The 15,833-nt window shown below is 41.5% G+C and overlaps 1 protein-coding gene across 8 annotated transcripts in view; it reads left to right on the forward strand.

The window, feature by feature from the left end:
- Positions 1-15,833, forward strand: part of LOC105467111 (actin binding LIM protein 1) — a 389,869-nt gene that overhangs the window by 122,877 nt on the left and 251,159 nt on the right. The window contains exon 1 of one of the 8 annotated variants that reach the window (XM_071069073.1): positions 14,110-14,920. The exons of 3 other annotated variants lie outside the window; for them this stretch is intronic. In XM_071069073.1, coding sequence (XP_070925174.1) covers positions 14,857-14,920 — 64 coding nt within the window. In that variant the 5' untranslated portion in view covers positions 14,110-14,856. Of the gene's footprint in view, positions 1-14,109; positions 14,921-15,833 lie in introns of those variants that run through there. 4 more of the 8 variants (XM_011716586.3, XM_011716634.3, XM_024788344.2 and 1 more) reach the window with 4 other exon arrangements.

The following is a 15,833-nucleotide window of genomic DNA, read 5'->3' on the forward strand; positions in this document are numbered from 1 at the left end:
CCAATGGCCCTTTTACAACAACCTCCTTTTATTTCCTCAAAATTTTATGACTCTTTAGTTTGCTTCATATTTAGATTATGGTTTTTCATACAGATTTTTAATTTACATAAAGCTTTTAATTCCAGTTCTTTTTTTTTTTTTTTTTGCTAAGCAAAATGAATTTATTAACAGCATTACTAAGATTGTCCAACCTCTGAATCATAACTTGTTGAATGAAACCTACTTTCTTGAAGATGTTTTCTTGGAGACTATATCTTCTAATTTGGTCTCACTGGCTTCTAGATCTGTTATATAGCTGTCACTGTGGGATTCCCCCTAATCCCATTTTATTACTAAATGAATTCCACATTTTCTTGGAATCTATAGTTTTCTGTTTGGGAATTAGTTTTTTCTCCTGTGTGAGTCAGTCTTCAAGTAATTTTTTTCAATAAGGGTGCATAAGAGGTAAGTGGAATCCTTCCCTGTCTGAAAAGTTCTTATTTTCTCCACATGCTGAATTGTTTTCTTCGGACATCACAGTGGCTGCCGAGCCTCATGGTAGCCTGAGTCCTTTTCCCTTTTTGGTAACCTGAACTGGTCTCTGATAGCTTGTAGGGTTTTCTCTGTATGTTCAGAGTTCTGAAAGTCCACCAGGATATGTCTAGCTATTTTGTCATTTTTCTTCATCCTGTCCAGCAGTTGGTTTGCTCCTTCATTTTGAAACTTGTGTCTTCCTTCAGGACTGGAGAATTTAGGTCTTTTTTTTAGTTTCTCTCCTTTGCTTTCTTTGTTCTGTCTTTTTGGAACTCCTAGTCAATAGATATTGGACCTCTTCTATATCTCTAATTCTTTTTATACATTTTCAATCTCCTTTATTTTGCTCTACTTTATGAGAGAGTTTCTTCACATTTTGTTTTCTGGCCTGTCTGTTGCATTTCTTTTTATTTTCATAATTATAATTTTTTTATTTCTGTAAGCTCTCTTTTCCTCTGATTGCTCTTTTAATTTTTTCCCAGTTTAACTTCATGGATACAGTTTGTTCTCAAATGCCTTAGAGGATATCAATTTGAATTTTTATTTAGATCTTTTCTTCTGTTGCTTAAATTATCTATTTTCTCTAGAATCATGTGCTTATGTATTTATCTTGGTCCAATTTTGTGCTTTTGTTTTCCTTAAATGTCTTAGTGATTCTTGTTTTTTCATATATGTTAATTAATAAATAGGGAGATTAATACAGATATTTCTATGTGGGGGATTAATGTTTCCTTCTGTCTTTTTGCTGGTGTAATTTTCCTCTATAGTTGTATTAGTTTGCAACCACAAGAGATCTCTAAAATGTAATCTTCAGTATATTCAATAATATATTTACTTAAAATCATTACTTTAAAGCACTTATTTATCATATACCAAATGAAATGGAAAAATGATCTTTTAAACCCTAAGGAAGGTGATATAATTTTATATTAATATGAGAAGGTTTTGAGAACCAAGTTTAAAACTTGATGATATGAGGAATAGCTGGATTACTAAAATTGAAAATTAGGGCTATCTAAGTTAATGGATTTATTGATGGGCATAGGTTTTCTTTTTCATAGCAAATATCACTCTTGCTTTGTTTCTATTGTGTCATGGTTTGGATACCTATAAACCCCAAATACCTAATTTGTTTTTAGAAGTCATTGGCACACACCCTGTGTGAAGTGAGCACCTCCTGACAGGTTCGTGCTGTGCCAGTTTTCCTCCCTCCTACTCGTTGGCATTTACGGTGCCACTGCCCCAGGCTGAGTGGGCTGGCCCGGAGGCTGGCTCTGGTCCCCGGCCCCTACTGCTGGGCAGATCAGCTGCTCGGGAAGCCGCATGCCAGCTCCTGAGGGCTGATCACCACTTGCCCCAGGGCAGGAGAAGCCTTGCAGGCTGCCAGATGGGAGTTCTTTAGTTTGTACTTTTTAGTAACTGGTTGTGTCTCTGACTCAGGCTGTTTTATAAGTACACTTAAATTCTCAGAAAACCAGAGTGGCCTTACTTAAGCTGTGATGAATAGGGTGTGGGGAGGAAGGTGGGACAGTGAGACTGAGAATTGTTTTTCTCTGATTCCATGGAGCAGAAATGAGAAGGGAAGGGGCGTGTTTTGTGTCTGACCTGGAATTTTGTTCTCTTCCTTCCTCCCCCAGAGTGACCTGAGTCATGAGGCTGAGAGATTCAGATTACTGTGAATTCTAGTTCTTACTGAACCCAGACTGGACCAGAAGGCCTCAGCATAGCCCTAGGACTTAGTGATCCATTCAGCATCTGTTATGAGTAGAATTATGTCTCCCCCAAATTCCTATGTTGCAGCCCTAACTCCCAGTATCTCAGGATGTGACTGTATTTGGAGACAGGATCTATAAAGAGGTAATGCAGTTAAAATAGCTTAATCCAGTATGAATGGTATATTAGTTCATTTTCACACTGCTGATAAAGACATACCTGAGACTGGGTAATTTATAAAGGAAAAGAGGTTTACTGGACTCACAGTTCCACGTGACTGGGGAGGCCTCACAATCATGGCAGAAGGGGAAAGGCACATCTTACATGGTGGCAGGCAAGAGAGAATGAGAGCCAAGCAGAAGGAGAAACCCCTTATAAAACCATCAGATCCCATGAGACTTATTCGCTACCATGAGAACAGTATGGGGGAAATTGCCCCCATGATTTGATTATTTCCCACTCTGTCCCTCCCACAACACTTGGGAATTATGGGAGCTACAATTCAAGATGAGATTTGGGTGGGGACACAGCCAAACCATATCAAATGTTGTCCTTATAAGAAGAGGAAATCTGGACACAGAGACAGAGAGACCAGACACATCTGTGCAATGAAGCTCATCCATGTGAGGACACAGCAAAAGAGCTATCATCTGCAAGCAAGAAGAGGGGGCTTAGAAGAACAAAACCGGCCAGCATTTTGGTCTTGGACTTCTAGAGCCTGTGGTATTTTGTTGTTGTCATCTTAGCAACTAGTATAGCGTTTTTAGCCAACAAATCCTGCTTTGTTCCCCGCTGCCCTCTCCAGGGATGGGGGAGGGAGACATTCCCTGGGCGGAGCCTGGGCAAGGAGCTCTCATCACTGAATCCTAAAACCTGTGTCTCTGATTTTCCATAGATACTGGGGCTATCAAGGAAAGATTTTTGACTCATCTTGCCAAGTTCCAAACTATTTCGATATCAAAGTTAGGTGAAGACCTAGTATAAGAAATCAGGGAGGCTGTAGTTAGGAGAATTTCACAGGCATGCAGGAGTAAGGTCATGTAGGATGCTAGCTGAGATGTGTTGATAAGCATCAGTTGCCACAGTGATGGTGTGATGGCAATAGAATCTGGAAACTTTGGTTTCCCAAAGAAACTGACATCCTAATAATCTCTTATGATCAGAGATCAAAATCTGAGGTGCCTTGGTTTGGTTGTACAAAACTTCATAAATGGAAATCCTTCTTTCTGTTGGATGTGTCTTATTTCCAACAGAAATAAAATGCCATTGCATTTATCTCCAATGCCATTGCATTATCATTGCCATTTCTAGCAGCAGGATTCTTTAATTTGAGAAAGTTTTGAATTGTAATGGACCCAGTTCTAACCTAAGTGACTTTGTATAATTCATTGACTCTCTGTGTCTCAGTTTTCCTTTCTAAAAAGGGGGATAATTATTGCATCTCCTCAGTACACAGATCATTATTTTGATGTTGTGGGAATGGGGTTTGAATTTGTAGAGAGAGAATGGATTTCAAAAAGGCCTTTCTTCGCCCATTTAATTTGGTCTTGAGAAAATGATGTAGCCTTTCTGAACCTCAGTTCTCTCCTCTATAAAATGGTGATAGTAATGATTATTCCAATGGGGGGTGTGAGTATTAAATGAGAACGTATGGAGAGCACCTTACATTGCTTCCTGCATGTTTTAAGGGCTCTATAAATGTTAGCGCTTGATGATGATGATATTTTAAAATCATTGAAATTACTAACAAGAGGTGAGTTAGTTGCTTTAGGTACTTAAGTATTATGCTGTCCCTTAAAGGGGCATCTGCTTAACAGATAGGTTAGTTGACCATTTAGCATAAGGCTAATGGAAAGGAGTGTAAGATTTAAGATAATGTACAGAGATGTAACTAGAGAATGAGGTCTTGTTCCTTTGACCTACAAATGCTAAACTCTCAGTACATACCATCAAACAGGCTTCCTTTAACTGTAACATGCACATAAATTCCCCGGAAATCTTGTTGAAATGCGGACTCTGATTCAGTATGTGGGGGTCTGGGTTGCGTGCTGACATTCTGCATTTCTAAGAAGTTCCCAGGTGAGGGCGCTACTGCAGCTCAAGTTCCGGATTTTGAGCAGTGAGGTGGCAGAGTGGATGGTAGAGCTAGCTGTGACCCCTATCTGTAACTTTCACTTTTTGTCAACCAGTTATTATTGTCTATCAATTTACATTAAGCTTCAGAAACATTTCATTTTGACTTTTCATGTCAAATTCCCCACTTCTTGCTACTTTCCTGCCCCTGGCCGCTCTATTTAGTACTTGTCCTTTTTTTTTTTTTTTTTTTTTCTTATTTAAAGAATAATAACAACAATGACTAATATTTGTCAGGAATCAGGAACTGTTTCCTTAAATTTTCACATCATCCCATGAGGTAGGTATCATAATTATCCCCATCTTATAGGTGAGAATACGGAGGCACATATAGATAAAATAACTTGCCCAATCACCCAACTAGTGAGTGGTAAACCAGAAATATTTTAAGAGTTTATTTAAAGGAGCCCTTTTGTAAATGAGAATCCCCAGGGATAGCTGGCATAGTGTACCCCCTTTATCCGTTTTTGTTACACCCCTTTAGGTTTTTGTCACATTTTAGAAAACGTAGAGCCCCCCTTCCAGGAGCCGGCAAATGTGGCATTCATCCGGAATGCAACTGCAGGCAACTGCAGAGTCTAGGAAGTCCGGGATGTTTTCTCAGAGTGGCACCAGGGCCAGAACCCACACAGCTCAGCTGTAGTTTGCTACCTTATGAGTGAAGGCTGTAAGAGTGAAGGTCACAGCCAGCAGACAGATCCTGTAGGATGTGTTCACATCCTTTTCACCTGCTTCTTTCATAATTTGAGTATAAATTCAATTTTTATCAACCAAATATTATTTTCTATTGATTTACTTCTGAAGTACTGACTTCTGAAAACTAGAGAATATTTTTGTCATCTTACATAGGCAGGGCTTTTGCTGCTATTCTGCCCATTGCCTCTGTGTCTAGTACTTTAAAAATGATTAAAATAGACTGGGCATGGTGGCTCATGCCTGTAATCCCAGCACTTTGGGAGGGTGAGGCGGGAGGATGGCTTGAGGCCAGGAGTTCGAGACCAGCCTGAGCAACAGCAAGAACCCCATCTCTACAAAATAAAAATAAAAAAAAAAAATCAGCCAGGCATGGTGGCATGTGCCTGTGTCCTAGCTGTTTGGGAGGCTGAGGTGGGAGGATCACTTGAGCCTGGGAGTTCCAGGTTACAGTGAGCTAGGATCATGCCACTGTACTCCAGCCCAAGTGACAGATCTAGACCCTGTCTCTGAAAAAAAAAAGAAAGAAAGAAAAGAAAAGAAATAAAAAGAAAGAAAGAAAAAATGCTTAAAATTATATCAGCAACAGCAACACCCCACCTGCAATCCTGAGCTTATATAGCTGTGGGCTGTGCGAGGAAGAGCTGCAGAGGATAGACCTGAACCCTGTGATGGATGACAGGGACGCGTCCTGTAGGGACTGTGTACTTAGCGATCTGGGGAGAGTGCATGCATGGGTACACGTTGCACAGAGCCTGTGGCTGGTCCACCCCGCCTTGGCTACTCATTCTCTCACTTGCTCTAGTCACTTACACTCACAGGCCTTCATTTTCTTCCTTTCTAAAATGAAAGGATTGGGTAGGATGGGGATTTTTCAACGTGTGTGTTTATTTTTAGCTATGGTATCCTTTATTTAGATGAGGGCTCACCTGGAATCCCAGAAAATAGAACGTAAGAGCTGAATTTTCTTTGGTGGAAGTTGGACCCAGAACCAACTCTCCGCCTTCCCCCCGCTGCATCCCTCACCAATCCCAATACAGCCTCCTCCTTCTGTCAACTAGAGAACAGCTGGCTCAGATGATGGGAAGCCTCCCTTTAGCTTCCACACTGTGCCTGTGCGCTCAAAGGAATAAAACATGGGGTTTCAGAAGGCCACTGTTTGGGAGGAGTATTTGCTAAAGGCAGTTTTGTTTTTAACTCCAGTGGCTGGTTATTATAAACCCTGAAATGATTCAGCAAGGTGTCCTTGGTGTTAACTTATTTATTTTGAAAGGGAAGCTGAGGCAGGAGAATTGCTTGAACCCGGCAGGCAGAGATTGCAGTGAGCCGAGATGGTGCCACTGCACTCCAGCCTGAGCAACAGAGCGAGACTCCACCTCAAAAAAAAAAAGATGCATTTAAACCTTTCAAAATAAATAAGTAGCTGGGACTACAGGCACCCGTCACCATGCCCGGCTAATTTTTGTATTTTTAGTAGAGACAAGATTTCACCATATTGGCCAGGCTGGTCTCAAACTCCTGACCTTGTGATCTGCCCGCCTTGGCCTTCCAAAGTGCTGGGATTACAGGTGTGAGCCACTGCACCCAACCCGTTTTTTTACTCTATTATTAAAAATATTTTATCCTTTTGAATTTAGACTTTTGTGACTGGAAGTTTCTTGTTTTGGGGAAATATGGAAGATCATTGCAAGGAACAGAGTAGAAAGGTTTTGTTCGTTTTTGACAAGCTCTATAACATAGTGATGAGTATTGAGCAGACTAGCCCATCTTCCTTTCCTGAAGCAATAATCTTCTTGGAAGAGACAAAAGTTGAAAGAGACAAAAGAAGAGACAAGATATGAAAAGTTTCAGAAATCTTTGGAATCTTTGAAGGTCTTTTTGAAAGTCTTCAAAAATCTTTGAAAGTCTTTGGAATAATTAGTTCACTTGAGACCATCAATAAAATGCTTACTTTCATTGGAGACTAGGTATGAATGTTTTACTGTCAGCAGAATTGTTAACTAGAGGGAGTAATACAGAATGTTAAATAAATTTGAAGTCTCCCAAATTAAACCGGAGAGCTGAATTGAAGTCAGTGATCTGGAGTAGCATTCTTATTCTCAGTAGAATATGGCATATTTTCTCTTCCCACTGACTTTGAATGAAGCTTCCACGGAGAAGGTGGTGGAACAGCTTAGTAGTAACACACACTGAATGAACAGTGCAGGAGAGAGAGAATGATGTAGTAATGTATCTTGGGCAGGTATGTGTCTTCTAGATGTTTGTTTTCTTACCCTCTAACAACAAAAATCTGTATTAAATGTAGCCTTCTGTATATAGCACAGTCAATAAATATCCTCTTTCATTCTCTGGGGGTGAAGCTATGTGTGGAGTGTTTTGCAATTGCTGTGGTCATATATCACTCATGTGCCAAATGAAAGTGGTAATGAATATGGAAGTTATAAAAAATCCACACTATAGTAAGTCATTATGATTTAACCTAATACTTCATCTGTTTACAATGAAAGAACGGTAGAATCTCTTCATTTTTATTTGTTTCCTTTTAGACCTTATCATTACAACTTTTTCAAAGACACCAAGAGTGGAATCCCCTGATTCCTACAACTTATTTGCATCAAATGAGTCACCAAAGAGAAATGTCTGTTGTTTTTGCAGCGAATACAGCATGCATTTTAATCCCCTGTAACGTAGCAGACTGGGAGGGAGTGAGAGGCAGAATGAAATGGGTAAAAAGGAGAAGAGAGAGACATAGAAAATCCATCACTGTAAACTTCTTAGCTGTGTGTGCAAATGTAGAAACTGTTTTATGGATACCACTGAGTGCATTCCGCTTCTAATTATTCGTTTATATGAAAAAAATCATGCAAATAACAGCATTGATATTAATTAATTGGCATCCACGTGCATTCTTTCAGTAGAGCTACAAGAAAAAGCTGTGAGAATGTTGAGGTGGAGCCATTGATCACGTCTTGTAATAGCACAGAGATCAAGACATACAGACCTGAGTTCAAATCTCTGCTCTTCTGCATACAAGATGTGACTCTGAAAAAATTACTCTCTTTAGGCTTAGTTTTCTCACCTTTTAAAGAGGGATTCGTAATTATCCTTATCTCCTAAGGTTGTTAGAAGGAACAATTGAAAGATGCATGTCAGAAATGTTTACTATAGTCAGAAAAACTATTTGAAAAATATTAGCCAGGGCCAGGCGAGGTGGCTCGCACCTGTAATGGCAGCACTTTGGGAGGCCAAGGCAGGAGGATCACTTGAGGTCAGGAGTTCGAGACCAGCCTGGCCAACATGGTGAAACCCTGTCTCTATTAAAAATACAAAAATTGGCTGAGTGTGGTGGTGCATGCCTGTAGTCTCAGCTCCTTGGGAGGCCGAGGTGGGAGAATCGCATGAACCTGGGAGGCGGAGGTTGCAGGGAGCTGAGACTGCACCACTGCACTCCAGCTTGGGCGACAGAGCAAGACTCCATCTAAAAAAAAAAAAAAAAGGCTTTTGCAGATGCTGCCGCCACCAGGGGCCCTGTACTATCAGCATGGTCAATCCCATGGTGTTCTTCGACATGGCCCTTGATGATGAGCCCTTGGGCTGCATCTCCTTTGAGCTATTTGCAGACAAGTTTCCAAAGACAGCAGAAAACTTTCATGCTCTGGGCACTGGAGAGAAAGGATTTGGTTGTAAGGGTTCCTGCTTTCACAGAATTATTCCAGGGTTTATGTGTCAGGGTGGTGACTTCATATGCCATAAAGGCACTGGTGGCAAGTCCATCTATGGGGAGAAATTTGATGATAAGAACTTTATCCTAAAGCATACGGGTCCTGGCATCTTGTCTATGGCAAATGCTGGACCTAACACAAACGGTTCCCAGTTTTTCATCTGCACTGCCAAGAGTGAGTGGTTGGATGGCAAGCATGTGGTCTTTGGCAAGATGAAAGAAGGCATGAATATTGTGGAGGCCACGGGGCGCTTTGGGTCCAGAAATGGCAAGACCAGCAAGAACATCACCATTGCTGACTGTGGATAACTTGAATAGTTTGACTTGTGTTTTATCGTAACCACCAGACCATTCATTTTGTAGCTCAGGAGAGCACCCTCCACCCCATTTGCTCGCAGTGTCCTAGAATCTGCTCTTGCTGCAGTTCCCTTTGGGTTCCATGTTTTCCTTGTTCCCTATGCCTAGCTGGATTGAATAGTTGAGTTAAGTTTATGATTATGAAATTAAAACTACATAACAACTATAAAAAATTAGCCCCATTTTGGGGTTCTGGTGGCAGATGCTAAGGGGCAGCATCAAGCAGTGACTGGGATAAGCATCAAGTCAGGAAGTGGATTCCCATGTACTCACTACTCTTCCCTGTCCAGCTGATCATTGAATGTAGAGAGTTCAGTTTTCTGTGTGCTAGAGATTTCATCTCAAATCTTTTTTGAAAGATGCTGATCATAAAGAGAAAAAAAAATCAAAAAGAAAAAGAATTTGGAAGGAAGGAGGCAAGGAAAGGAAAAGAAAAAGAGGTAACAGAAAAGGTACGGCCAGGCACAGTGGCTCACACTTATAATCCCAGCACTTTGGGAGGCCAAGATGGGTGGATCACTTGAGACCAGGAGTTCAATGCCAGCCTGGCCAACATGGTGAAACCCCGTCTGTACTGAAAATACAAAAATTAGCTGGGAGTGGTGGTGCACTCCTGTAATCCCAGCTACTCGGGAAGCTGAGGCATGAGAATTGCTTGAACCCTCAAGGCAGAGGTTGCAGTGAGCCAAGATCGAGCCACTGCACTCCAGCCTGGGCAACAGAGTGAGATTCTGTCAAAAACAAAAACAAAAACTGTGGGTGGACTCTGTCAAACTCATTTATTCTAAGGTAGATAGGATGGCTATTATTGGCCCATTTTACAGATTTGGAAGACAGGTGAGTTGCCTAGGGTCATTGGTGAGCTGATGATAGGACCAGGACAAGAAGCTGGGTCTTCTGCCTCTTCCTGGTCTGGTACATGCTGGATGGCAGCTCCTGCCTGAACTTGGTGAACTGCCCTGTACAGTAGCCATGAGGTAAGAGAAGCAGCCGGCTACGATGGCCTCCCTCCCTGCAGCCTCTGTAGAGACAGGGACTACCCATCGGCCATCTTTGTGAAAGAGATTAATTCAGGAAAATCTCTTGAAAGTAGAATGTGACTCAGAAAAATGATTCGTCTAACGTCAGTAACAAGAACCCCTCCCTACACACATACAGTCTTTGAGTATTCAGACGTTTTGCAAAAGGCATAAACAGCCTTTGAGTATACGCTAAATGTTTGGATCGCTGAACTTGTCTTTTGTATCACCCTACCATTACTTCAGGCATGAAAATGGCTTTGGCATCTTCTCTGATTACTGCTTCATCCTGAGCTGTTTTAGTATTCTTGAAAATAGTTTTAACATCCTGGGCACGGTCTCTGATTCTAGCTGCTTATGTCCAAACCCCAACTATACTCCTTGTTAGCGGAGTGACTTAGGGCAATTTCTTTAACTTCTCACCTTTTCTTTAACTGCTTCATCTTTAAAATGGAGGTGATGATGGTCCCTGCCCTAGAGGGTTATAAGAAATCGATGAGGGGAATCTTTGTTCAGTGCCTGCGGAGAGTGAGCCCTCAGTCAATGTGAGCTATGAACAATAATGAGGCCGTTTCTTTGCAGTTTATGAAGCATTGCAGTTTCTGAAGTTTATAGGACCAATGATTTGGGCTTATAGTTGAATATCATTGGAGTACAAGTTCAGGGAAAATGACAAATCATTACTTTTTTCCTGTGCCTTTCTAGATAAAGTCTAGAAGTTTCTTGATTACATGAGTTTTTTCATATAAAAAGAATAATGAGAAGTGGAATGCACTTAGTGACTATATGTAATAGGGGTTGATAACAGAAAAGCTCAGGAATTTTCATTTCCAGTCACAAAAATAATTTCACGGGATCCACCAATTTCCAGCAGAAATTGGAATAGTAGCACGGAGGACGTAGTTGTGTGCTATAAAGACCATTTCTAGGTTAAGCTTTCTGTTTAAATGTGTGGTGAACTGCACACTCCTTTTAGTAGGTGTGCAGAACCTAATAGTTCTGGAAACTGATCTCCAACAAAGTCGTATAGCTGAGCTGGGGTTGGGACCAATGATTGGGGCTTATAATTGAATGTAATTGGAGGACAAGCTCAGGGAAAATGCCAAATCATTACTTTTTTCCTGTGCCTTTCTAGATAAAGTCTAGAAGTTTCTTCTTCCTTATTGAATCTGACCTTTTAAGAAATTTAGTTTTTATCTTTCCCAGTGGAATCATTTTTCATGTGGAATTCAATTTGCTTCAAGTTTCTGTCTCTTCTGCTTAGTTTAAAAGATGAGGTCAAGGCCCTGTGAATGTTTTGTTACTGATACCTGCTATTTTTCACTCTCAGCCCTGTCATAAATTACACTGTGGTAAGGTTTGTCTCCTATTCTGTAATTGCAAAGCAGGCCTAGGCCAGGTCTTTTAACATAATCTGTTGTAAGGTATGCTGTTTGCCTAAGAACACAGCAGCATCTGTGTTACCAGGGTATGATAGCATCACTATCAGTCATACCTTAATTGCAAACAGAGCCAAGCATGCTGGCCTATTGTAGCCATTCAAAATGTCGCAAGACAGAAGAGAATTGTCCTCCTTATACATCCTATGCTGGGCCTTGGGCTAGTCCCTAAATTATTCTGGCTTTAAGACTTCTTATCTTTGAAACTGTGGTGGAAATTATCTCTAAAACCCTTTCTAGCCCTCTCCTTCCTCAGAGAAATGTTTTCCAAGCTCTGTTTCATGGGAAGTTCAGAGTTGTACTGGGTTGAGGGTTCTCTGGTTGAATAAATTCAGGAAATGCTTCTTATCTTATTTATCTCTTAGTTACAGGCACACCTGCATATTAATACCTAGTAAGTCCATGGTTAAGAAAACTGTTTAACAATATTTAATTAAGCATTTCTCAAATACAGGTGAAGATACAATTTTAAGCGTTTGTATTTGTTTTGCTAAGTGACAGTCACTTTCCTGTGAAGGCTTCTAGAAGTGTGGTTGGGAAAGATTTCTGCTCTGTGTTTCTAAGATGACTGAATCAGATAAGGTAAGGAATACACAACCATGTCTCTGATTTCAAAATGACATGGTAGAAGCTCCATTGCTATTTAATTAGAAAATGGTTGTGTGAGGCCGGGCACTGTGGCTCATGCCTGTAAATCGCAGCACTTTGGGAGGCAGAGGTGAGAGGATTATATGAGTCCAGGAGTTTGAAACCAGCCTGGGCAATATAGGGAGACCCTGTCTCTATTAAAAAAAAAAAAAATTAGCCGGGCGTGGTGGCACGTGCCTGTAGTCCCAGCTACTCGGGAGGCTGAAGCAGGAGAATCAGTTGAACCCAGGAGGTCAAAGCTGCAGTGAGCTGTGATTGTGCCAATGCAATCCAACCTAGGTGACAGAGTGAGAACCTATGAAAGCAAGCAAGCAAGCAAGCAAGAAAGAGAGAAGAAGGAAGGAAGAAAGGAAAAGAGGAAGGAATAGATAAAGAAAATTGTGCATTTTAAACAAGTTTCTAAGCAGTTGGCTTTACCTCTTTTGTTTTTGGTTTTTTTTTTTTGAGACAGGGTCTCACTCCATCATCCAGGATCAAGTGCAGTGGCGTGGTCACGGCTCACTGCAGCTCCAATCTTCTGGGCTCAAGCAATCCTCCTGCCTCAGCCTCCTGAGTATATAGGAGTCTATAGGACTATAGGTGTAGGCCACCATGCTTGCCTAATTTTTAAAAAATTTTTAGTAAAGACAAGGTCCTGCAATACTTCCCAGGCTGGTCTGAAATTCCAGAGCTCAAGCTATCCTCCCATCTCGGCCTCCCAAAGTGCTGGGATTACAGGCATGAGTCACCACACCTGGCCAGTTTCTTGACTATAATAAATCATCAACCAAATTATCTGTGGTTCAACTAACACAAGTCAAATTTGGAGGACTATGATTAGGAAAGAATCACTTTATTGCTTAACGTTCAAAAAAATCAAAGTTTCAATATTGGATTGCCTACTCCTCCACTTTGCCCCTGTCCTGCCTTGTAAAAGGCAAGGAACCAATGCAATGCAGGTTATTTTTAAACTAGAACCCTATTTCAGCCCCTGAAAATAGCTGTTGCTCTGCCCTTGGTTTCTTCTCTCATTTAATATCAAGTAGGAATAATACTTCGAGATTTAAAGGAGTAGGAAAAACTAGCCTCCATTACATTTTAAATGAAGGCTAACAAGAATAAAAAAAAATGCAAGGATAAAAGACTTCCATCCTTATGGTAAAAATCCCAAGACACTAACAAAAAACATGTTAGGCTAAAATATGGAATCACTATCATGAGAATGCAAGGCATTAGGCACAATCAGAAGATTTCAGTTGATACGACTGGCCTTTGGCAGCAGCTGACACATGACAGTTCTGCAAATGGCAAGCATTTTATCAACGAGCAATCCAGTCTTGATTCGTTGTCTGGCGCCTGGTGCTACAGCCAAGTCAGGAGGACGTTATCAGAGGCACCAAGTTCCAGGCAGTAGCCTGGACCAGGGAAAGGGCACATAGGGTGACACATGAGGATGGCTGTCTACTCCAGTCATTTCAAAACAAAACAAAAAAGCCACTTAGCTGGGGAAGACAGTAAGCCGGGACTCTTCAATTAATCAAACTTTGTATTTGGCCAGTGTGTTTCAAATAGTCTTCTTTTTCAGTGGATTGATTATAGGCCTTACATTAAATTAATATCTCACAATGGGTGCTCTTGGTTATATCTTTATTGGAGGAATTAAATGTTTTACCCTCACACTGGAAGCAATTATGCCAGTTTCCTCCTATTTCTTAGCCAATATGTGTATCTGATGCCAAGGATATTTGTCCTAAGGGTCTTTTTCCATTTAAACTGTCTTTGTGACTTTTCCGATATGCAAAATTCCTGGTGTTCCACAAATAACTGGGAGAAAAGTTGGATTGTGGGTGGTGGATAATCCAGCCCAACATCAGGGCATTACTGATGAAAGGAAAAATATGCCTCTTTCCTGAGTCTTTCCGGATGAGGTCATTGTTTTCAGACAGTGTGTATACCTAATAGAAAAAGGCTCAAAGTCCACAGCTTGTCTCATACCAGGAGTTTGTCAGGGAACTGTTTCCAAAACCATAATGAATAATCAGGCTGTTCGTAAAAGAAGCCTCTCCAAGTAATAGTATTTTTTAAAAATTCTAGTATTGAAGAAACTAATTAAAAGCCCATCTGGTTGAGATAGTAATTCATTAAGGAAAAAGAGGAGGCAGAAGGCTTGGGAAAAATCGATCCTTTTCTTTCTTTGTTTCATGCATTTCAATGATTGTGAAATAATAGCGACCAAAGTCTGGATTCTGGATTGTGCAGAGTTCAGGAAAATCCTAGGAACATTCTTGGCATGTTCTAATAGTGGCTTCCCAGAAACGAGTGTTTTCAGCGGGTGTGGCGTCAGTGAGCTGATGTGCTTTTGCAAGGGGTCTCTTTAGAAGTGGTAGGGGCAGGGTCGAGAGAAGAAGGGGATGTAGACTCTGTACACGAGGAAGGAGCTAGACTCACTCAGGAAACTCCCCATTCTTCCTGCGCTGGCTGTGGCACACCCACCGGTGGCACACCCCTCCCTCGGGTCCGGTTCAGCCTACAGACTCCTGGGAGGAGAGCCAGGGCCCCAGCCTCTCCTTTGAGGAGTGTTGCAGCCTTTCTGTGTGCCAGATGCCTAGTGAAGAAAAGCTGAAACCTTGGAGCTTTGTGCATGTTAATGACCTTGGAAATGACTGAGCTCATGGACCCTCATCACACCATCGGAGACTACAAAGGTTAGACCGTCCGTTTCGTAAACTCAGCATATATTCCGTCTGGGGTCAACCGTGTCTTTAAAGATGAGAAAAGATGCAGGGCTTTTCCATTTGATAAAATTGTTTTACACTTATTATCATAAATGTCAATCTATTTCTGTGATAGTGTATATCTGTATAAAATGCACATCTTATTTGTCAATGTATTTACAGATATTCTTAATGGAATAGGATGTTAAAATCGACTTGTCTGTTTTGTAGCAGGAGCCCAGCTCAACTCAACCAACAGTAGGTTGGTCCTTTGAGCACATAAAAAGGCATCTTCAGTGACTGTGAGCAAACACCTGTGATCCTATTTCTGGGCATTTTGTTTGAGTTTGGATGCCATCTCTAGGATGCTTTCCCTACAGTTGTGTTTGATGGGAGAGTTTGTTCCTTGGTAAGGCTGGCTTCAGGAGTTCCCTGGCTGGTCCTGCTCAGCATCCCCAGGGACTGACAGCCAACACGTCCAACAGAGCTGCAGAGGGTGGCCCCACACAGTCTCGCAGGCTGCTCCATTGAAACCTAGGGACTGTGGCGATCGGTTGCTGATTCCTTTGATACTGGACCCCTTAAGATAAGAGAGTGTAACTTATTTTGGTTCCTGGAGAGTAGACTCGTGGGTAACTCCAGATAAGGCAGATCAGCTGGGCCGCCTCCCTCCTTCACTTCCGATCTCGCCACTCTTCTCTGTTTCGCAGGACCTCCGGTGAGCTTAGGTTTGCCTTTGTACCCAGGACTGGTAGGACTGGGGAGCCGGGTCTGCTACACTTCACATGTACACACTTGTTAAGAGGTACAAAGGAATCCGAGGTTGGCACATGCTGTAACTGATGAATAATTCATGGTGGCTTTTTATGCCACACAGTTTTCTCCTGTAAATGAGCATGATTTT

This window comes from Macaca nemestrina, chromosome 9 (assembly GCF_043159975.1).
Source record: "Macaca nemestrina isolate mMacNem1 chromosome 9, mMacNem.hap1, whole genome shotgun sequence".
NCBI lineage: Eukaryota > Metazoa > Chordata > Mammalia > Primates > Cercopithecidae > Macaca > Macaca nemestrina.